General features: G+C 51.4%; 1 protein-coding gene across 1 annotated transcript in view; it reads right to left on the bottom strand.

The window, feature by feature from the left end:
* Window positions 1-20,523, bottom strand: part of jag1b (jagged canonical Notch ligand 1b) — a 27,319-nt gene extending 6,796 nt beyond the window's left edge. Inside the window, 19 exon segments of the mRNA XM_062464355.1 lie at window positions 239-358; window positions 478-591; window positions 1,033-1,077; window positions 1,080-1,145; window positions 1,371-1,484; window positions 1,633-1,797; window positions 2,565-2,715; window positions 2,879-3,052; window positions 3,493-3,539; window positions 4,186-4,299; window positions 4,504-4,617; window positions 4,725-4,838; window positions 5,782-5,901; window positions 6,111-6,241; window positions 8,336-8,396; window positions 8,679-8,930; window positions 12,756-12,807; window positions 19,660-19,965; window positions 20,178-20,523. Coding sequence (XP_062320339.1) covers window positions 239-358; window positions 478-591; window positions 1,033-1,077; window positions 1,080-1,145; window positions 1,371-1,484; window positions 1,633-1,797; window positions 2,565-2,715; window positions 2,879-3,052; window positions 3,493-3,539; window positions 4,186-4,299; window positions 4,504-4,617; window positions 4,725-4,838; window positions 5,782-5,901; window positions 6,111-6,241; window positions 8,336-8,396; window positions 8,679-8,930; window positions 12,756-12,807; window positions 19,660-19,965; window positions 20,178-20,249 — 2,332 coding nt within the window. The 5' untranslated portion in view covers window positions 20,250-20,523.
* Between the last annotated feature and the right edge of the window lie 1,549 nt (window positions 20,524-22,072).

The following is a 22,072-nucleotide window of genomic DNA, read 5'->3' as shown; positions in this document are numbered from 1 at the left end:
GAGAGAGAGAGAGAGAGAGAGAGAGAGAGAAGGAGAGAGGGGGAGAGAGAGGAGAGGGAGAGAGAGAGAGAGAGAGAGAGAGAGAAGAAGGAGAAGAGAGAGGAGAGAGGAGAGGGGAGAGAGAGGAGAGGGGGAGAGGAGGAGAGAGAGAAGGAGAGGAAGTCACAAACATCTCCAGCTCAGACCACAGGACCCCTCCCACACCCCCTTCCCTCCACGCCCCACTGCAGTACTTCACTCTGGGAGCAGGTTGGGCCCTCCCAGCCCTCCTTGCAGACGCAGGTGAACGAGTCGGCCCTCACCACGCACGTGTGCCCCCGTTCTCACACGGGTTGGGCAGGCCAGCTGGAGTTCTTGGCTGGGGGAGAGGAGAGAGATTAGATGTGCCCTGGATAGTGAAGCATCACTCTACACCCGCCAGTGTGTGTGTGTGTGTGTAGTAGTGTGTGTATGTGCGTGTGTATGTGTGTGTGTTACCTATGTTACAGGTGGCTCCCTCCCAGCCAGGTGAACAGCGACACTGGAAGGTGTCTCCCTCGTCATGACACGTTGCACCGTTGTTACAGGTGGCCTCATCACACTGGCTCTCACCTGGAGACACACACACACACACACAGTTAGAGACACACACACAGTTAGAGACACACACACAGTTAGAGACACACACACAGTTAGAGACACACACACAGTTAGAGACACACACACAGTTAGAGCCACACACTGGCTCTCACCTGGAGACACACACACACACACACAGTTAGAGACACACACACAGGTTAGAGCCACACACTGGCATCATCTGGGGGACAAGCTAACCTTTAGAGCTACGCACGCACAAACACTAATAGTCTTAACACAAACACACGGTTGGTTAATCAGATACACCCACGAGCTCATACCAAGAGCCTGCACAGACACACACCAGGGGGAGGGAGGGGGGAGGAGGAGCTGGGAGGAGGAGCTGGGAGGAGGAGCTGGAGGGAGGGGAGGAGGAGCTGGGAGGGAGGGGAGGAGGAGCTGGGAGGATCTTACGAGAGTGGCAGGTCTTCCCCTTCCAGCCGTTCTTGCAGTCGCAGAGAAGTCTGTCACCAGGTCCCTACAGGTCCCTCCGTTGTGGCAGGGGCTGGTGCTGCAGTCATCAATGTCTGGTGGAGACAGGGGTTTACACACACAGAGAGGGTGTTGGGTGTGGTTTCAGGGTGTAAGTGAGGGTGTGGTTTCAGGGTGTAGGTGAGGGTGTGGTTTCAGGGTGTAGGTGAGGGTGTGGTTTCAGGGTTGTAGGTTAGGGTGTGGTTCAGGGTGTAGGTGAGGGTGTGGTTTCAGGGTGTAGGTGAGGGTGTGGTTTCAGGGGTAGGACAGAGAGGACTTACTGGTCTCACAGTGTTCTCCTTCCCAGCCGTCTCCACAGATGCACTGGTACACGCTGACCTTGTCGATACACGTGCCCCCGTTACCACACGGGCTGCTCTCACAGTCGTTGATGTCTGGGGAGAAACACGCCACATTAATCCTGCCGTGTGTGTGTGTCTGTGTGTGTGTGTGTCCGTGTGTGTGTCCGTGTGTGTGTCCGTGTGTGTCTGTGTCCGTGTGTGTGTGTCTGTGTCGTGTGTGTGTCCGTTGTGTGTGTCTTACTCTCGTGGCAGTAGGTTCCCCTGAAGCCTTCCTGACACTCGCAGCTGAACTGCCCCCCCGCCTGGCTCCGGCACGTTCCGTGGGGCCCGCACACGTTTGACGAGATGTAGCGCTCGCCCCCCGGCGTGCTGTTGGACGCCACCGACACCGTGCAGCTGTCAATCACTGTGGAGGGGAGGGGACTTGTCAGGACACGCCCCCAGAACAGAAACAGGAAGTGGTCTGAGCTGATCCTCTCGTGGGCAGAAGCAACGAGAAGGAGCCGTTCTGCTTTCACCCCACGCAGAAATCTCTCTTTTCCCCCTGTCTGATCTGGTGAGGGGAGGAGGGGGGGGGGGGAGGAGGGGAGGGGGGAAGAGGCTCCAGACTTCTGCCAAAAGCCCAGAGGATCCTAGCCCTGCTATCTGGCTCTGCGGTTGGTCTCCTACGCAGGCAGAATGTGCACAGTCATGCAGGGGAAGGAAATGGAGGCAGCCACACCGTTAGGAACCCACACAGAGCTGTCAGCGACGGGCCAGATATCCAGGAGAGGGGGGGGGGGGGGGGGGGGAGAGTGGAGAGGAGGGGGAGGAGGGAGAGTTGTTGGAAACTCTTGACAGGGGGCATCTATCCTGAGGGCACCTTGGACATGGAGACCGAGAGCATGGAACAGAGTCTCTCTCTCTCCCCCTTTCCCTCCTCCCTCTCCATGTCCCTCCCTCCCTCACTCGCACTCTCTCTCTCTCTCTCTCTCTCTCTCTCCCGTGGGAAACGTGTGGTCGATGCTAAAGGCCTAGACTTACTCAGCACACTGGCACGCAACCCAGATAACTTTATAGACACTCTGACAGAGAGGACAAGGAGAGAGAGAGAGGAAAGGGGGAGGAGAGAGAGGAGAGAGAGAGAGGTAAGGGGGAGCAGAGAGAGGGGGATGAGGGGAGACCGTGGGTCACCTTTGCAGGAGGTGGTGCGACAGTGGTCTTTGAGGTGGGAGCAGTTCTTCCCCTCGTAGTCGTCAGGACAGGAGCAGTAGTAGTCAGAGGCCAGGTTAAAGCAGGCCGCTCCGTTCAGGCAGGGCCGGGGGAGGCAGTAGTCCACATCCAGCTGGAGAACAAATGGACGGAACACAGGAACTTACAACATGATATGTGACACGGTTTTAGCTACACTAACCAGAGCGCGGCCCACATGGCCCTCCCTGCAGCGCCTGGGGGGTAGGCTGGGCGGGGTGAGGGGGGTTTGGGTGAGGATGGGGGGGGCTCCTCACCTGGCAGAGGTTCCCTGAGAATCCAGACAGACAGAGACAGTGGAAGCCGTTGACCTGGTCCTGACAGCGGCCCCCGTTCAGACAGGGTGAACTGGCACACTCATCCACGTCCCTCTCACAGAGCTCCCCAGCGTAGCCCGGGGTACACACACACCGGTAGCTGTTCACCAGGTCCTGCAGGACACACACACACACACAAACACTCAGTCAGAACAGTTACTTGTGAAAGGCGTGAACAGGACGGACAGCAGAGAGCGTTTGGGAGGAACAGTTTTAAGGAACATTATCACAGCTCTACCATCGCTTCCACACTTTTTCCTGGCACCGGCTCAAGACAATAATGTTTGTGGTAATTCAATCTACTGTGGTCAAGGACCTTGTGTTTTCCTCCCTCTCGAAGCGAACCCAGTAGCCCCAGATTTGATTTCATAAAGGAATTCCACAACTGCTCCAGTGTGTTGGCTTGGAGAGAGCAGTTTGCAACAGCTATTTATAAAACCACTGTAAGCTCATTTGAGAGGACAACCAAAAACACACCAACAAGCAGCAGCCACAACAACAACAACAACCACAGTTTAGTAAACAACAACACAGTTTAGTAAACAACAACATACCTTGCAGGTTCCTCCGTTCTGGCACTGGTCCTTGCAGTCGTTAATATCTAAACACAAAACAAAGACGTGTTCTCAATACAGTCAAAGGCCCTGTATGAGGTGAACAGCGAAGCACTAAGAGCAAGAAAACATGCAGTCCTGTTCTGATTCTGCTGTAGGACTCAACCACAGAATTGGGCAATCCGTGCTGTTCCTACGCCAAGCGAAACTAGCGAGGGTTTGTTTTTAGCCAGCGCTAATCACCTCAGTCGTGGCCACACAGAGGACTAGTAATGATAGAGGGGGATCGTTTACACTGAAGACAAGGCTGCTCTTGTGCTGTTAGCTAGCACCCTACGTGCTGGAGTTAAGAGTTAGACTGTGCTCACTGAGGAAAACAGAACGAGAGAGGGGAAAGAAAGAGAGAAAGAGTGAGAAGGAAAGAGAGGAGAGAGAGCGGTAAGGAGGGAGGCATAGAGAGAGAGGGAGAGAGGGAGGGAGAGCGGTAAGGAGGGAGGGAGAGAGAGAGGGAGAGAGGGAGGGAGAGAGAGAGAGAGAGAGGGAGGGAGGGAGAGAGGGAGGGAGGGAGGGAGGGAGGGAGGGAGAGGGAGGGAGGGAGGGAGGGAGGGAGGGAGGGAGAGAGGGAGGGAGAGAGAGAGAGAGAGAGAGGGAGCACACAGCTGTTTCCTCCACAGTTGAAGATCATCGACTCACTGATGTCACAGTTTTGCCCCGTCCAACCAGGGACGCACTCGCAGAAGTATCCACCAATGAGGTTGCGGCAGGAGTTGGCATTGACGCAGGGCTTGCTGTCGCACTCGTTGGCGTCTGCAGAGAGAGAGACAGGCAGTTACCTCAGCAGGCAGCAACCAATGAGACAGGAAGTTACCACCTCAGCAGACAGCGACCTGAGAGAGATGAGCGAGAATACACCAACAGAGAGATGGAAAGAGAATAAGGGGGGGAGAGACATAGAAAAAGAGTAGGAGAGAGACAGAGAGAGAGACAGAGAGATAGAGAGCGAGGGCTCACCTATCAGACAGGTCTTGCCCATCCACTGAGGGGGACAGAGACACCTGTAGCTGTTGACCAGGTCCTGGCAGGTGCCTCCATGGTTACAGGGGTTAGGAGCACACTCGTCCACATCTGCAACAGGAAACAACATCACCAACCGTGACAGAGGTAGGAGTGTGTGTGAGTGAGGAGAACATGTACTGGTGTGTGTGTGTGTGAGAGAGAGGGAGGAGTCGTACTGGTGCTGCAGGATGGTCCGCTCCACCCAGGTCCACACTGACACTCGTATCCCTGGCTGGTCTCAGAGCAGCTCCCTCCGTTAGAGCAGGGGTCAGACAGACAGGCATGCTCCGCTGGGGGACAAACACACACAGGTTTAGACACACACACACACACACAGAGACCTTTGAGAGAGGTCACCCTATCCTTTTAACACCTCAGAGAGATTTGGGTGAGTCTAGGACCACCCTAACTGCCTCCCTGATCTCTGGGGGGGAGGTGCCCCCCCTCCTCCCCATCTCACTCCCCCCCCCCTTTCCCTCTGGAATCCCCCATCTCACTCTCATTAACCGCCCGGCAGACCACACCACCAGGAAATCATCTTTCATGGTAAGTTGACCCGACCAATGCACCGTGACTGCCCTCCTCCCCCGCCTCATTCTTCTCCAGAGAGGCGGCACGAGATGAGAGGAGAGGCGGGAGAATGAGAGCAAGAGAGAGGAGACGAGTTTCCCGCTCTTTGTGTCCGTGTAAAGTACTAGCGACTCCTAATCCAAGGATAACTGATTGACTAGAACCCTAACTGAGCAGAACCCTAACTGAGCAGAACCCTAACTGAGCAGAACCCTAACTGAGCAGAACCCTAACTGAGCAGAACCGTGAGCAGGAGGAGAGCAGAGCAGCTGAGGGCTGTCTGTGTTGGGGGAGAGGGGTCTGGGGTACGGGGGCCTCCCCTGGCCCTCCTGTCAGGAGAGAAGCCTCCTCCTGACATGGCTGCAGTTAAGCTGTCAGCGGCTCGAGGACGGTGGATGACGAGGGGGTCGTCTCCATGCTAAGTGTTCCCAGCACCAGGCCTGCAGCGCCATGCTCAGCTGGACCATCTGCAGGGAGGGAAGACCCAGCACGGGCAGATCCCAACACGTGGGAGATCAGGCCTCGCCCGGGGGAAACGCCCGGGGGAAACGCCCGGGGCTCGTCCCCCCTCCTGATGACTGCCTCAGCCTGTTCACCAAGACCCCGAGCGACTCTAAACAGGAACACCCAGGCACGTGTCCCGTGTGGGAGCCAGATACGTACCCCTCTCACAGTTGACTCCAGAGTAGCCCTCGGCGCAGGAGCACTGGTACTTGTCAGGCCCCGTGTTGCTGCATGCCCCTGCATTCAGGCACGGCTGGTGGGTCGCACAGAAGTTCAGATCTGGAAGGAGAGGAGGAGTTCAGGTCTGGGAAGAGAAGAGGAAGAGAGGAGGAGGAGGAGAGGGAGGAGGAGAGGAGAAGAGGGAGGAGGAGAGGAGAAGAGGGAGGAGGAGAGGAGAAGAGGGAGGAGGAGAGGAGAAGAGGGAGGAGAGGAGAAGAGGGAGGAGGAGAGGAGAAGAGGGAGGAGGAAGGAGAGGGAGGTGACCGTACCTTTGTCACAGAGGTGTCCTCCCCAGTTGGTGTCACAGAGGCACTGCCAGGGTTCCAGGCAGGTCCCATGAACACAGCCGGGGTGAGGGATGCACTTGTCACAGTACTGACCCTGCCAGCCATACAGACACCTGAGGGACACACAAGTAATCAAGATGTTATCCTTGCTCTGTAGTATTCTTGTTTTGTTCACAGTGCCAGGTAGCCAAGATGTGGTTACTTTGTGATGTGGCTAAGAAATACAGACTTTTCTATGTCTGTTCACGGCACCCGAAACATTCAGAACTATTCCCGCCACACACCGACTGATGCAACCTCTAATCTGGACTACGTGTTAATCCATGAAGTCCCCAAGACAAACTGTCCAGCTCCAAACCAGGGCAGCCATGAGGGAAAAGGATCGGAAACCAGTGCAACGTTTAAAAGCTCAAATCAAAGTCTTCACAACCCTGTCTTTTAAAACCACAAATGAATCTCAAGTGGGTAAAACAAGTTTACACAACAGCTTTTCAACAATACCGGGGCGAGAACTATTTCAGCGCTCCACCAACGGAAAACCAAACCGTATATTACGGTTCCAATGGGATCTTTAGCCTGGCTAACATTAGCATGCGGCTAGACGCTGTGTGTCACAACACTGGGGCTGGAGGTGCCGCACCAGGGACCAGGCCTGCCCGGGGCGTCCTCTCCACAGCGCTGAGCTGCTCTTGTGGTCAACCCCAGTATGACATCACAGGGCCGGTTCTTAAAGAGCGTTCAGCCTCCCCAGGAGAAGCAGACCAGGGTTCCCGGGGTGACCCCAGCAGCCTCTCTGCAGGAGGGAGGGAGGGAGGGAACATCAGGCACGCGGCCCTCGTCTTTCAAACAGGATCCTCTGCCCGTCTGGTTTGAACCGTTTCCAACCAGTTTCGATCGAGCCGGTCGAGAAGAGGGCTTTGACAGATGTGTCCAGGGGGAGGGGCTGTCCAGGGGGAGGGAGAGGGGGTGTCCACCAGCTGGTGAGCATGTCCTGACTCCGGGTCAGAGTCCTGGGGTCTGCCTGTGTCCCCTGCCTGCACCTCCACCCCGCTGTCACACAGTCACACAGCTCTATCATGGGAAAACAGCTCGCTGGGTAAATATGGAGTGGCTGAAGTTTGTCTAGTTAATCTACTGGCAGAGAGGATCAAAACAAAGGCTGGAACCCTGCGAACGAGACGGCAGTGTAGCCACACCTGCAGAGAGCAGGGTTCCAGGCAGTTAAGCCCTCGGTGAACAGACACGCCAACTTCCAGAAGAAAGCTGCTCATGTCGCAGCCTGAGAAAACAACACAGTTGACTTAAAGAACAAACCTGATGAGCAAAGTGCTTGGAGCAGAGCCAAACCACAACACAGACCGCTGGGTCGAAGGTGAAGTCATGCAAGACGACAGGAGGAGGAGCAGGGAGGAGGAAGGAGAGGAGAAGAGCGTAGGAGGAGGGAGGAACAGGAGAGGAGCGGGGGAGGAGAATGAGGAGGAAGAGAAGGAGGGAGGAAGAGGAGCAGGGAGGAGAATGAGGAGGAAGAGGAGGGAGGAAGAGGAGCGGGGAGGAGAATGAGGAGGAAGAGACAGGAGGGAGGAAGAGGCTGTTTAGTGACCAGCTCAGAGCAGCTCTGATGGCCCTCATCAGACGGCTTCCCCTTCAGGCTGCGTTCATAAACGGCATTAGGAAACCATTAGCTACACAAACACGGCGCTTTACGGCTTGTCCAAGATTAGCACACGCCCAGCTAGAAGCCTGCCTGGTCAGAGAGAGAATCAGGGGCTGGGACTTCACCCCCCCCCTTTCCCCCCAGCAGGCTGGTCTCAGGACTGAGGAGGTCTGGTTCTGATTGGTCTCTTGGCCAGAAGGGAAGCAACACGTGATAAAACACAGACAGGCGTATCAGGCCCCCCTCTCCCAACATGACAGAGAACACCCAGCACCACAGGCCTCTGGCTAGCGACGCCAGCACGCTCTGGCTAGCGACGCCAGCACGCTCTGGCTAGCGACGCCAGCACGCTCTGGCTAGCGACGCCAGCACGCTCTGGCTAGCGACGCCAGCACGCTCTGGCTAGCGACGCCAGCACGCTCTGGCTAGCGACGCCAGCACGCTCTGACAACTACTCTTCCAACTAATAAAGAAATGGCGTCTTTCGGAGCCGTAAATCACAGTCGTATTCACGATAGACGGTAAAGACAGTTCAGAGGAGGATAACACTTACTTGCAGTCGCCCGGCTCCTTACAGGACCCGTGTTCAGTGCTGCAGCCTTGTCGGCAGATAGCTGGCCGTGGAGGAGAGAGAAAAGACAGGAGGGAGAGGAGAGTGAAAGAGAGAGAGGAGAGGGAAAGAGAGAGAGGAGAGTGAAAGAGAGAGAGAGAATGAGAGCAGATTAGATTAGCAGGTTTTAACTGTCTGAACATCAGATCTCTTGGCACAGCTTAAAGCTCAGCTCCAGGGTTTCTAAACACCCTCCCCCCTGACCTGCCCCCTCCCCCCTGACCTGCCCCCTCCCCCCAGAGCCCCGCCCCCAGAGCCCTGCCCCCAGAGCCCCGCATCAGTGTACCTGTGTTGCAGTCCAGCCCGGCCCAGCCCTCCAGACACGTCTTGTTCCCGTTGTAGTCGCAGGTGTAGTGTCCGAAGAACTCGTCGCGAGGGCGGCAGAACTTGTTGCAGCCGAAGCCATAGTAGTGTTCGTCACAGCTGACCCGGACCTGGTACTCGAGCTGGCCGATGGGGCCGTTGTGGCTGAGCTTCTGCCACTGGGAGCTGGGGTTGATCATGCCTGAGTGGTAACCCTTCTCGATCACCTGCATGTCTGCTCCAAGACGACAGGGGGTTAACGCTAGGATCATCCACCACAGCACTTATAATTATGATGATGGAGTTTAATTATCGTCGTAGTGTTTATTATTATTGTGTACTGGGAAAGGCAACCTTTTTTTTTTTAAGGACATTTTACATCTAACATTTCGTAACCCAGTACTTTGCAGAAAACCACGTATATTAAATGTTATGCATGCACACACATACTATATTGTGTATCGTTAAGAAAGACAGAGCAGAACAGGAGGAAACTGAGAGGAAATGTGGGAGAGAAAAAATGGAAGCTTGTCTCGTGGCCTCTCCTTTTTTCTCACGCTCTCGCTTTCTCTCTCCTGCCTCAGCTGCGAGTTGGTCTCCCAGGTTTACAGCTTCAGGATATTGCTGCCCTCACACGCTGCCCTCACACGCTGCCCTCACACGCTGCCCTCACACGCTGCCCTCACACGCTGCCCTCACACGCTGCCCTCACACGCTGCCCTCACACGCTGCCCTCACACGCTGCCCTCACACGCTGCCCTCACACGCTGCCCTCACACGCTGCCCTCACACGCTGCCCTCACACGCTGCCCTCACACGCTGCCCTCACACGCTGCCCTCACATGCTGCCCTCTCCCTGAGCTAGGCCCGAACCACAGGCACCATAAACGACACACAGAAGACACCCACAGTCAGCACTTCTCCACAGCTCCACACACACGTGACAAGAACCTACTCCTTAGTTTTAGAGTTGAGAGCTTGACGATCTAGAATAGTTGGTCCTCCCCCCTCTGTCCTCTCTCCTCTTAGGGAGTCTCCTACCAGTCCAGGCGATGTCATAGTGAATCAGACCTGTCGGAGGGTCTGGCTGTAATGAGCTTCACTTGCAGAGCAAACACAGAGAAATGCTGGGCAAACAGAGAGCAACTAACCTCCAACCAGTAGGCACACACACGACACACACACACACACAAACACAGAGCAGACACACACACAGAGCAGACACTCCGTTACCTTCAACCTATATGCACGCACACACACACTCCAACTTAAGCTCTCACTCACATTCCATTCCCTACCCGGTCACTAAATATTCCCTAGAGAGAATGAAGAAGAAGAAAACGTTATCAGACGTAGCGCTCTTCAAGCCCCTAACCGTAACTCTAACCCACCAGCTCTCCTCTAACCCTCCCCACCAGATCTCCCCTAACCCTCCCCACCAGCTCTCCTCTAACCCTCCCCACCAGATCTCCCCTAACCCTCCCCACCAGATCTCCCCTAACCCTCCCCACCAGATCTCCTCTAACCCTCCCCACCAGATCTCCCCTAACCCTCCCCACCAGCTCTCCTCTAACCCTCCCCACCAGATCTCCCCTAACCCTCCCCACCAGATCTCCTCTAACCCTCCCCACCAGATCTCCCCTAACCCTCCCCACCAGATCTCCTCTAACCCTCCCCACCAGCTCTCCTCTAACCCTCCCCACCAGCTCTCCTCTAACCCTCCCCACCAGATCTCCTCTAACCCTCCCCACCAGATCTCCCCTAACCCTCCCCACCAGATCTCCCCTAACCCTCCCCACCAGATCTCCTCTAACCTTCCCCACCAGATCTCCTCTAACCCTCCCCACCAGATCTCCTCTAACCCTCCCCACCAGCTCTCCTCTAACCCTCCCCACCAGATCTCCTCTAACCCTCCCCACCAGCTCTCCTCTAACCCTCCCCACCAGATCTCCTCTAACCCTCCCCACCAGATCTCCCCTAACCCTCCCCACCAGATCTCCCCTAACCCTCCCCACCAGATCTCCTCTAACCTTCCCCACCAGATCTCCTCTAACCTTCCCCACCAGCTCTCCTCTAACCCTCCCCACCAGATCTCCTCTAACCCTCCCCACCAGCTCTCCTCTAACCCTCCCCACCAGCTCTCCTCCACCAGGATAGATGTGTGGAGCACATGCTGAAATCACAGCGTCCGGCCACATTTCACAACGCTATGGAATCCAGAGTTTAGCCGCAGCATTTCTCTACTGGGTATCAGCTTGCAGCCAGTCTGCAGTGGCACATCCTTGCTACCTGCTGCCTGGGGGATTCAGGTCCCCTCTGGGGGACCCAGGCCCGTATGGGGCTGACCATCAATCACAACCTGGAGCTTCAATGCTGGCAGACACACGGGCCAGAGGCCCAGTCAGGGGGGGACAGACAGAGATTTATAACACACAAAGTTGGCCTTTTCCAAGAACAAACTAAACTGATCTGGAAGTGAACCCTACCTGAGACTGTATAGGTAACAAGTGAGAAAAAACTATATATATTGTTTTGAAAATAAAAAAAAATCTTAAGGTTGAAAAGATCTTTGTGAAAAAAAGGTTAGAAAAATATACATATTCTAAAGGTTGACAAAACATTTTTTTAAAGGTTACACAAAAAAACGTTTTTACATATCATTGATGAGTTCTTGATGAGGACCTTAATGTACTCTACTGTACTCACTGTAGGTGTGAGAAAAAAAGTTATATTTTCAACAAAAAAAAATAGAAACTTTGAAACCTATTTCCGAGTAATCCTCTTAAAATATTTTTTTTTATTCAATTTCAAAGTTCATATGGTATCACTGCAGAAATCTGCTACCTTTGGTCTGTGTCAACTGTTGGGAAAATGGATACAGCCTTTGTGACCATCATGCTAACAGGCTAGGCTAGCCAGGTGGACCTCATGCTAACAGGCTAGGCTAGCCAGGTGGACCTCATGCTAATCATGCTAACAAACCAGGGTAGCCAGGCTAGCTCAGCTGGGTTCTTCCAGCTCCAGTACAATCAGGAGGCTTTTCACACCCAGGCCCTAACAGCTCTCTGGGGGACAACAAACAAGAGAGAGGGCCTGGGCCCCACTGACCCCAGACCTGCTAAGACAAGCACAGAGAGGTGCAGAATATCTTCGACTGGGGTCTCCACCATATAGCCAATATGACCACCGACCATCTGTAGTCCCAGAAGCTCACAACCAGGGTGAAGGTGTAGCCCTGGCAGTATTGAAAGTCTTCCTCCACGTTTTGGTCTCTACTCTGAAAACCTCTAATGTGAAGCTATGGTGATATACTCACCGTATGATAATGAAAGAGAGGCTGTAATAGTTTGCTTCCTCCTCACCCTCCTAGACAATGACAAGCCTGATGACAAGCAGAGCAGCTCTGTAACATATAGCTACAGCTGGGGTAACATTTCAGTCCCTTGACTGGCTGTCTGGTTGTCTGGCTGGATCCAGGTGGTGGCTGAGCCTCGTGCTTCCTGTCTCTGTGACAGTGAGGCAGTGTGACCCTCCCTCTCGCTGGCAGCACCTGCCATCAGTCATCAGACTAATGAAAACATTTTCATAAGGGCAGCATGGGGCAGCATGGGGCAGCATGGGGCAGCATGGGGCAGCATGGGGCCCTCACGACACCCTCTACCCTCTTTCTACCCTCTTTCTCCTCATACTCCCCCCCCCACATACACACCCTCACTCACAGTTTACTACTGTACTCCCTTATGCTTCCTCTTCCCTGTCCTGTCACACGCACCTGTCAACACACTCCCTGCACACACACACGCACACACACACACACTCCTTGCACACACACACACACACACTCCCTGCACACACACACACACACACATTCCCCAGGCTGTGTGGGAGGGGGCAGGCGGTTCAGGAAAAATAAACTTCCATTCTTGGCCTCCAACACACTACCCCCCCAAAGGTTAACATGAGAGAGGGAGGGGGAGAGAGAGAGAGGCAGAGAGTTAATGAGATAGAGAGAGGACGACAGCAGGAAAAGAAAGAAACAGACAGGAAGACAGATACTCACCACTGGTGTTGTTATTGGAGTCCAAGGCTTCCACTATTAACGTGTATGACCTCTGAGGAAGACAAGGAGAGACATGGTTACCCACCAGAACTACAACACCCACACAGCAAGGTTACCCACCAGAACTACAACACCCACACAGCAAGGTTACCCACCAGAACTACAACACCCACACAGCAAGGTTACCCACCAGAACTACAACACCCACACAGCAAGGTTACCCACCAGAACTACAATACCCACACAGCAAGGTTACCCACCAGAACTACAATACCCACACAGCCAGGCTACTGAACACAGATAGCAAAATGCTCATGTGATAGTCAATGCAAGATACAGGGACAGTCCCTACATCCCAATGAAAGGAGCCAGTTGTCTCTTTTCAGGCAAAGATCTGGAGACACACAACCCTCCGCACAACCACACACTCTTCACACCGTGTCCCATGCCTGTGTGTCATTCATCTCAAACAAGATGTAATCCAGAGCCTGGTATTGGTAGATGTTACAACAATAGTGCCTCTGATCTGATTAAGAGGGGCTAGGTAGCTAGTTGTTCAAGGGACTTCAGGGATTAGAGCCGTGCAGACCAGGGTCTGATCTGGTCTGGTCTGACACCCCCTGGTAGGAGGCCGTCTGACTCTGGACAGTGAGGCAGTGCAGGACTAGAGAGGCAGGGCTGGGGCAGTGAGGCAGGGCTGGGGCAGTGAGGCAGGGCTGGGACAGAGAGGCAGGGCTGGGACAGAGAGGCAGGGCTGGGACAGAGAGGCAGGGCTGGGGCAGAGAGGCAGGGCTGGGGCAGAGAGGCAGGGCTGGGGCAGAAAGGCAGGGCTGGGACAGAGAGGCAGGGCTGGGGCAGAAAGGCAGGGCTGGGGCAGAAAGGCAGGGCTGGGACAGAGAGGCAGGGCTGGGACAGAGAGGCAGGGCTGGGACAGTGGGGCAGATTGAGAAACAAAGAGACAGAGACAGAGTGGGAGATGGAGAGATTGAGAGACAGAAATGGCAGAGGCAGGGCTAGGACAGTGAGGCAGGGCTGGGGCAGTGAGGCAGGGCTGGGGCAGTGAGACAGGGCTGGGGCAGAGAGACAGGGCTGGTGCAGAGAGGCGGGGCTGGGACAGTGAGGTGTATACAGCCTCCCTATGATGTATGAATGAGCCGACAAGAAGTGTGTGTGTGAGAGGGGGAGAGAGAGGGAGAGAGAGAGAGACACAAAGAGAGGGAGAGGGAGAGAGAGAGAGAGAGCACTCCTGAAACACTTTGTCTGGCTAAGGGGCAGCACGGCTCACACTGGTATCCACTTACACACCACCCTATGCCACAGTCCTGGACGACTGGACACCGCGTGTGTGTGTGTGTGTGTGTGTGTGTGTGTCAAAACTACTTACAAAGCTCAAGCATCCAGTAGCAGCACCTACTTGTTATATTCACACTCCGTCCTGGCAGCGTAGCCTGAAGGCATTTTAGAAATGTCACAGCTTAGCCAGCTCTCTCTACTGAGATGACCTAACGGCCACCAATCACTAGTCCCCCTCAGACTAAACACTCCTGCTCTGGGGACTAAACGTATAAAAAGCTTAACAACCACTCACTCCTGCACTTCTCAAGGCTTAGGATACCATGCCTTGGCCGTCAGAAGACTGGTGTTCATTTCGTCAGTCAACAATCTGATCAGCTTCCAACGATTAAGTAAACACCACTCGTATAAAAGCATAGTTCAACATGTTGGAGAGTGGTGGACCTCAATAACTACCCAACTACCCTGATCTCAGATGCTCCTCTGTTCTACGCTGTTGGGTAAACAATCCCCCAGTGACCTTTTTTAATCACACACAGACCACAGCAGTATATTTGCGGTAGCTGTGGCTGGTTCACACCCTGGCGAGCAAAGCCAAGGCTTCACCTGAAAACCTGGTTTGGGAGTGTCTTGATCCGAGCAACCGAATTGTTGCCAATTTAGCGACTTTGGCACTATATTTTGCGACTTTTTACCTTCCCTAGCGACAACACAATCTTATATAGACACTAGCGTCAAATCTGAAGACTTTCCGCTACTTTGACAATCTCCGTTTTCGTTGAGCAGCAGCAAAATAACCTTTTACTGATTTGAGGATGACACCCCGTTTGCCTTCCTTAGTGGGCTAGCGTTGCCAGTGTTTATAAAAGTAGGCTATATGTACTTCACTTCTGTGTTGTAAAAGCTGCTGCGACAACACAGAAGTACATCTACAGATCTAAAAGGTTGGCGTCATGTACAAGAGCCAATAGCGACTTCTGGTGAGATTTTTTTGCAACACTTAGCTAGCAACCTCACAGCTCGTACTGATCTCCTCGCCAATACCCTCACACTCATGACAACAAAAACCCAACGTTCACAGGCAACCGATATACAAATGTGAAAAAAGCCTGCAATGACTAATGGCAGAACATGCCAGTAAATAAAACGTTTTCATCACAATAACCATTTCTGAACGGCCAGTTCTGTGAACATAAAACAGTGTATGCTTTTTATCAGCAAAGCGTTTGTCAGGACATGCCTAGGGTTTGCACACATTCCAGTGAGTTTCGAAACGTACACTTTAAACCCACTTATCACTTGAGCCTTGATCAAAAAATGAGTTCCATACCTCTTCCTCTTCTTGTGTATTACACTATGGCACTTGCATATTTCTTCCAAAAAGTGAGATACTACATCCCCTAACTCCTAACACTCCATAACTCTCCTGGTTATCAGTTAGAATACCTAAAGCCGCCAGCTTCACTTTTCCCAGGCTCACAGCTGACTTCTCCATGACCTACACTCACCACACAGTACCCAAACACACACTCACCACACAGTACCCAAACACACACGGCACAGACACACACACAGTACCCAAACACACACCACAGTACCCAAATACAGACACAAACTGGGCACGGACACACACATGCACACACTCAACCACGGGCCCAGCTCTAACACAAGCAGCCATGTGTCTCCTTATCTGCAGACTGGCCAGACAACACATCTGATAAAATAGCTCAAATCAACCTATCAGAGCTGAACCCTGCAGAAGAAGAGTACTCAGGAAGATGACCTCACGCAACTACCTTACACAAGCATGGGAACACTCCTTCGGAATGAAATGACTTAATACAATCATTTTTCTAAAACCTCAAGGCTTGGGCATTCTTTAGATGCCTGTCACTTATATACAGCTGTCTAGTCTACAGTCTGAGGACGAACAGGCTAGGCCCGCCACGGGCTTTGAGAGGAACAGGAACTCAGTCTGGTCCTTTCTGAGGACACAAAACAATGACTGAACAAGTAGGTTATGTTGACCGAGACTGTATCCGTTACAATCAGCCACAAACAACAGTATCAAGCCCATCTGGTCTGGCTAATCACCAAACTGCTAAGGTACACACACACACACACACACCCTGTTTACCATAAAACTCAGGCCCTGTCACGAAAATTAAACTATCACAATCGCCTTCAAAGGCGGCACAGCGACTGCCTTGATAGAAGGAACAGGGGTGTTTGCCGTGAGATCGTTATCGAAACAGGAGTTGGAGATAGGAGCACGAGATCCGAGCTAACGCCTCGACGGTGATCCTCTCTGGACACTTGAGGAGGTGATAAGGAAGAACCAGCTCCAGATAACTGGCACTCATCACTCGCCAGCCAACACAGCAGCACTCCAGATAGGTTTCTAATCCCCCTGTCAGTCACACGACATCACAGCCACGGCCGCAGGGTCCAGAATAAACCACGGGGCAACTGTGGTTCTACTCGGTCAGACGTCGTAACACTGGAAACTTCCCTTGACTGTTTACTGTCTCTGTGAAGGCCAGGGTGGTTACGACATCTGACATGTCACCTTCTCTGACGACACACACATTTACATGGGTATCTCCCTGGGAATGCATAATGTTAATCATGAATTATTTAATCTTACCATCAAATAACACAACCAACAGGACGAGAAACTACAGCACTCAGAGACAGAGAGAAAAAAAAAGAAAAAAAAAACACTTTCTTTCCCTTGAGTTATTTGCACTTAACTGCCACATCAGAGCAGACTATATAAAGTAAACATGTCATTACTCCACCAGCTGCCACCTAGCAGTGCTTTCTCTCAAGGTCGGCTGTGACACGCTCACCTGACCCCCCCAACCCCAACCCCCCCGCCCCCGACCTCTCCTGCTAGTCATCAATCACGCTGATGCCTGGAGCGTTGCACAGCCCATGAGAAACATGGAGGTAGAGAAAAAAGGGAGGGACAAACTAAAAAAGACTCCCTATTTAGAGAAAACCACGGAACATGACTGAGAGAAACAGATCTGGGGTTAGAAACCCAGGGGTGGTTGAAGTCTTAAAGGGAGGGAAAGAGAGGGAAGATAAGAGATAAGATAAAAGGAAGATAAGAGACACGATAGGCGAGGGCAGATCCATGTGAGCGCCCTGCCAGAGGTGTAGTGGTGCGTCTACGCAGGTACAGAGCGTACACCCTCCTCAGAGCTCTGGGAACAACCGTACACCCTCCTCCGACAAGGACAACTTGCCATTTACCCTCCTAAAACAGTGAGAGACATCAATCCACGTAGAGCTAACCAGCAAACCTTGTTCAAATAAATGCTCTTTTCCCAGTGATTCATTGTGTAAATTAGTGTTTGACCGCAGAGAGCAATGAACTTCCCCTCATCCTATCATGAGTTGCATCTCCGGCGCACTCTTTCATCGCTGTCTTTAACCCGACTTGGCTTTTGATCCCTCATTTCTGCGTTGGGGGTACACATGATGGGCATGTACTGCCCTGCCTCTGCCCTGCCTCTGCCTCTGCCCTGCCTCTGCCCTGCCTCTGCCCCTGCCTCTGCCCCTGCCTCTGCCCCTGCCTCTGCCCCTGCCTCGGCCCCACCTCAGCCTCTCTGGTCAGTGAGTGAGTGTTGTGAGAGGTGGTCAGGCCACACAGAGCAGGAGGGGCAGGCTGCCTCTGAGAGCAGAGCTCATCCCTGCCGGCTCATCCCTGCTTCCTGTTGCCTGCCCTGCGCTGCCATTATATCTGGACAGACTCCATTATGCTCTGTAATCCTCACTGTAGTCACAGAGGGCACACTATTGTCCCTGCTTGATAAACTGAGAGAGCCTGACTGTCTGGGGAGCTGGGGCTGTGCCTCTCCTCCCCCCCTCCCCTCCCAGAGCAGGGGCACGGCTGGGTACCGTGATGTTTATAGTCTACAGTGCATCACAACTGTGTCCTCCAGGACCTGGACCTGTGTTCTCCAACCTGTCTGGCTGCTGTCCTACCTGGTCAGAGCACATGTGTGGAGCCTCATTAAGTGCAGCGGTTGCTGTGGGTGGCAAGGTTAAAGAGATGAAATGCCTGCTCTCCAACCGAGCGTGACTTACACAAAGCCCGGAGGCCAGGACAAGAGGCCAGCTCCAGCCCGGAGGCCAGGACAAGAGGCCAGCTCCAGCCCGGAGGCCAGGACAAGAGGCCAGCTCCAGGCAGCACGGGAGAGGGGATGCCAAAACGAGAGAGAAAAAAAAACCTTTATGAACCAGTAGCACCCTACAGCCCCATCACCATCTGTCCACAACAGCCAATCACTTTTTGCAAAGTACAGCGTGATGGGACCAGCCAGTCCTGGGTGATTGTTTATGCGCACTGAAGTACAGCACTAGAAAAGGAAGAGAGGACAGCAGAGTTCCTCTATACAGTAGACCTTTTATGAACCTCGCTAACGACCGGAGTTCCCCTCGGGTAGAGTGACACAGTCTGATGTACCAGACATCAGAGACACGCATCTCTAAATACGATAAATTTAGCCCTGCAGCTTAAACAGAATTAACACAAGTCCTAGGTTGTAAATGGTGCGTAATTGGCATTTATCATGCAGTCTAGCCAGTTCTCATACATTCTCAGATTGCAAACCGTACACTTAGATTTGCTGCTTAAACATCCGAAGTCAACGGTTTTTCTTCACCCAGAAATGATCAGCCGTGTGCAGGCAACTATGAGAGGGACTTTCATTCAGGTTGAGTTTAAAAATAGACAATAATGTAAATTGGAACCATGCATGCCTAAAGGATGTGCGTTTCAACCATCAACCACGTAGAAAGAACTTCGGTAGAATAAACAAGCTTGGAGTGAATCAGTACGTTCCTGTGTCCAGTTGCTCTGAATTAGACCAGCCATTAAAATGACTCCCGGCCTATTACTCGGTGCATTCCCCAAGCAGAACTACGACTTTACGTGCCAAATTGTAGAGCTACAATTTTTATAAAGGAGAACCCCCACTGTGTAACCCGTACTGAATTAGACGTTACGGTCATCTATTGTCTGCAGAATACTTGCACACCTGGACAACATGGGTGGTTCATGGCCCATTATTACAAGAGATGTTTTCTCTCGTTGTTTTACGTGGGGGCATTCATTTTGTCTCAAACTTCCCGTCAACAAGCAAAAACGAAGATAACGTTGCATTATCTACGAGTTGCAAGTAGGCCTATACAAGTTCAATAGAATTCCTGAAATCGAATAGAATCGACTGAGTAATTCATCTTCGTCTGTCCAACCATGCAATTTGGACTTCAAACTCAACAAAAACATGTCACCGTCTAATTCCACTCCCCACACCTGGGTAACTAGCTAATGAGGGAGACACGGGGCTGGTGCTCAGAGCACCGTACAAGCTTGGTTATCCCTTGTGGTTTCAACAATGCGACCCTCAAAATGTGTTTTCTCTTGCCATTTCAACGGTTGATTGTCAGTAATGGCAATAAATACAACAGCGTTAACGTTTTCAAGGAAGCACGTGGCAAGGCTTTTTTTTACGATGTTATATCTCCTGCATTGTGAACGCGCTGTTTGATAGTTTTTAAGTGTAGTGTCTACTGTCTAGTATAGAAGTGATCTTACCGGCCAGGCGAAACTGAACGGCAAAACTATCCTGGATCTTTCATTCCTTGCTGTACTCTTCAAAGAAAATGTATTCCCTCCCAATACGGGCGTAGATCCAGCTCCAAAACTGCACGGCCCGGCAGCGGACACCCTGGACTGGTATTCCTTCAGGCACACTTTGAAAAAGGTATCACATTCATCCCTCGTGCATTTTCGATCCGCCGTGTTCCGAGACCCGTCGCAGCATTGGCCGTTCAGCAACTCTCCATTCAGGTTTTGCATCGATATGATCTGCAATTCGAATTGCCCCGATGCATCCGACACCTGTTGGAAAACAAATCAAACCTTCAATAAAATAAAAAAAAAACGCGAAGTATTACAGGAATTAACTAGACATTAACAACATAACAGCCAACGAGAAAAACAGCCAGTGCATCCGCAAAATAAAAGTTTCAATGCATGGCCAATTTGGATATTTGGTTTCAGAGGGCATCCTTGAGACTGTAGTGAAATATCCTCCGGTGTTTTACACGTACCTTGATGAGAAAGCTAAGTAAAAAAGCATGAAGGCTGATAGCGGCAACGGCCAAACTCCGTCTCAAAATCATGCCTCCGCTCTGGTGTTGCCGCTAGCTTTGAAATCAGTTGTCTGGCCGACTCACGGCACTAATGTTCTCCTCCGATTTAAACATGCACCAGTAGAGAAAGGCACTTTCTCAACTGAGCACAGATTTCCTATGCATAGGAGACAGTTTCCTATAATTTCCTTAGTTTACAGCGAAGTTTCTTCCTGTTTTTATCCTTCCTTTGCACTTCAGTACAACAAAAAGTCTACACGCTAGCCATACGCGTGCTGTGTCCACGACTGAATGCTTGTACGAACTAGCTACAGAGGTCCAGTGAAGGGGGGTGACAAGCGCTAAACTACATATTCATGAGATGACGAAACAAATCACGCCCTTTTCTTGTATTTTGAGTACTGTACCAAATGCATAATGAAAGCAGTTTAATGAGACCTGCAAAATTCAGCAGTTCGTCAATCAACATTTCAAGAGATTAATCATGTCAAGGTCATGGACACGGTAGCCAGTGCCTGTAGTCTCAAATATGTGCAGCGTCAACATTTATCACAAATCTACTTCGTGTAATGTAAGAAATGGTTACCTTGAAATTCTAAGGATTCACAAGTTTGTCTCATGAGTATAGGTTTAGTCACGAAATTTATTTTAATTCTACCTCTGCTTGTTTGTCTATGTCTGCCTAGGAAAAGATGATGTATGTTTGTGCCCTGTTTCATAAATGTTATCATATTAATGTTACAGCTGGCACTTAAGTCAATCTAAACACAGAGACTGTTTAATTAAGATGGAAACTTAGGTCTTTAAATATCTGTTTTAACTTTTTGTGTGGATTAATTCTTCCTACTTTCTTATTGCCCTCAAAGTCTTTGTGCCCCCTAGTGGTGTAGGGCAATTAAGCTTTAGGTTTCTCTCTCTTTCTCTCTCTTTCTCCCACTTACTAAGACACACACACACACACACACATTACATTACATTTAGTCTCACACACACACACTCACCCCATGGATGACAAAATGCCACCCCTTCATAGCTAGTGATTTGTGTAGGTCAATTACACAGGTCATTCAATAGGTCGCAATCAAGAAAAACTCTCTCAGCACAGAGATGTCAATCAGTAACCAAAGGATGTTTCAACATCGCTTTTTATAGCTTGTTATAAAAGTGTCATTTTTGTGCGTGATAAGCTGTATGGTGTGTTCACACAGAGGTCTCCCAGGCCATAACAGCAAGGCTCATGTAGTTCATTCATTGAAAAGCTTATCACCTTATCTCTGGTTCATATCACGTTCAGTGACACTGAAGCTGCAGAATCAGAATCAGAATTCGGTTTATTCGCCATGTATGTTATACAAACACGGAATTTACTGTGGCAGGGAGGTGCAAAAAACTAAACATATACAGATCTTAAATTAAGTAAGAGTACAAAAGTTTAACTATTTCTAAGAACTAAACAATCTAAGAATACAACAATTTAAATATAAAATAAAATCTATATAAAAATAAGAATAGAATGAGCAGCGTGAATGGTCAACATAGTGCAATAGGATACTGAGATAGAGTCTTCGGGATCTTTGCTGCTGTTGATACAACTGTGGTTGTGTTCCACCAACCACAATATGACATATCTGTTTCATAAATATATCTATGTATGTTTATTTTGATGCACTGCTTTTCCCTTATCCGAATAGACGCACGCACGCACACACACACACACACACACACACACACACACACACACACACACACACACACACACACACACAGGTGCTAAGCCACAACCATAAATCATTTTGGTTTCAGTTTACAAATGCGATGTTTCCTGTCGTTGAACTTCCAGATGAAGGGTATCC

Source organism: Osmerus eperlanus, chromosome 6 (assembly GCF_963692335.1).
Source record: "Osmerus eperlanus chromosome 6, fOsmEpe2.1, whole genome shotgun sequence".
NCBI lineage: Eukaryota > Metazoa > Chordata > Actinopteri > Osmeriformes > Osmeridae > Osmerus > Osmerus eperlanus.
This window is presented reverse-complemented; position numbering and strand designations above follow the sequence as displayed.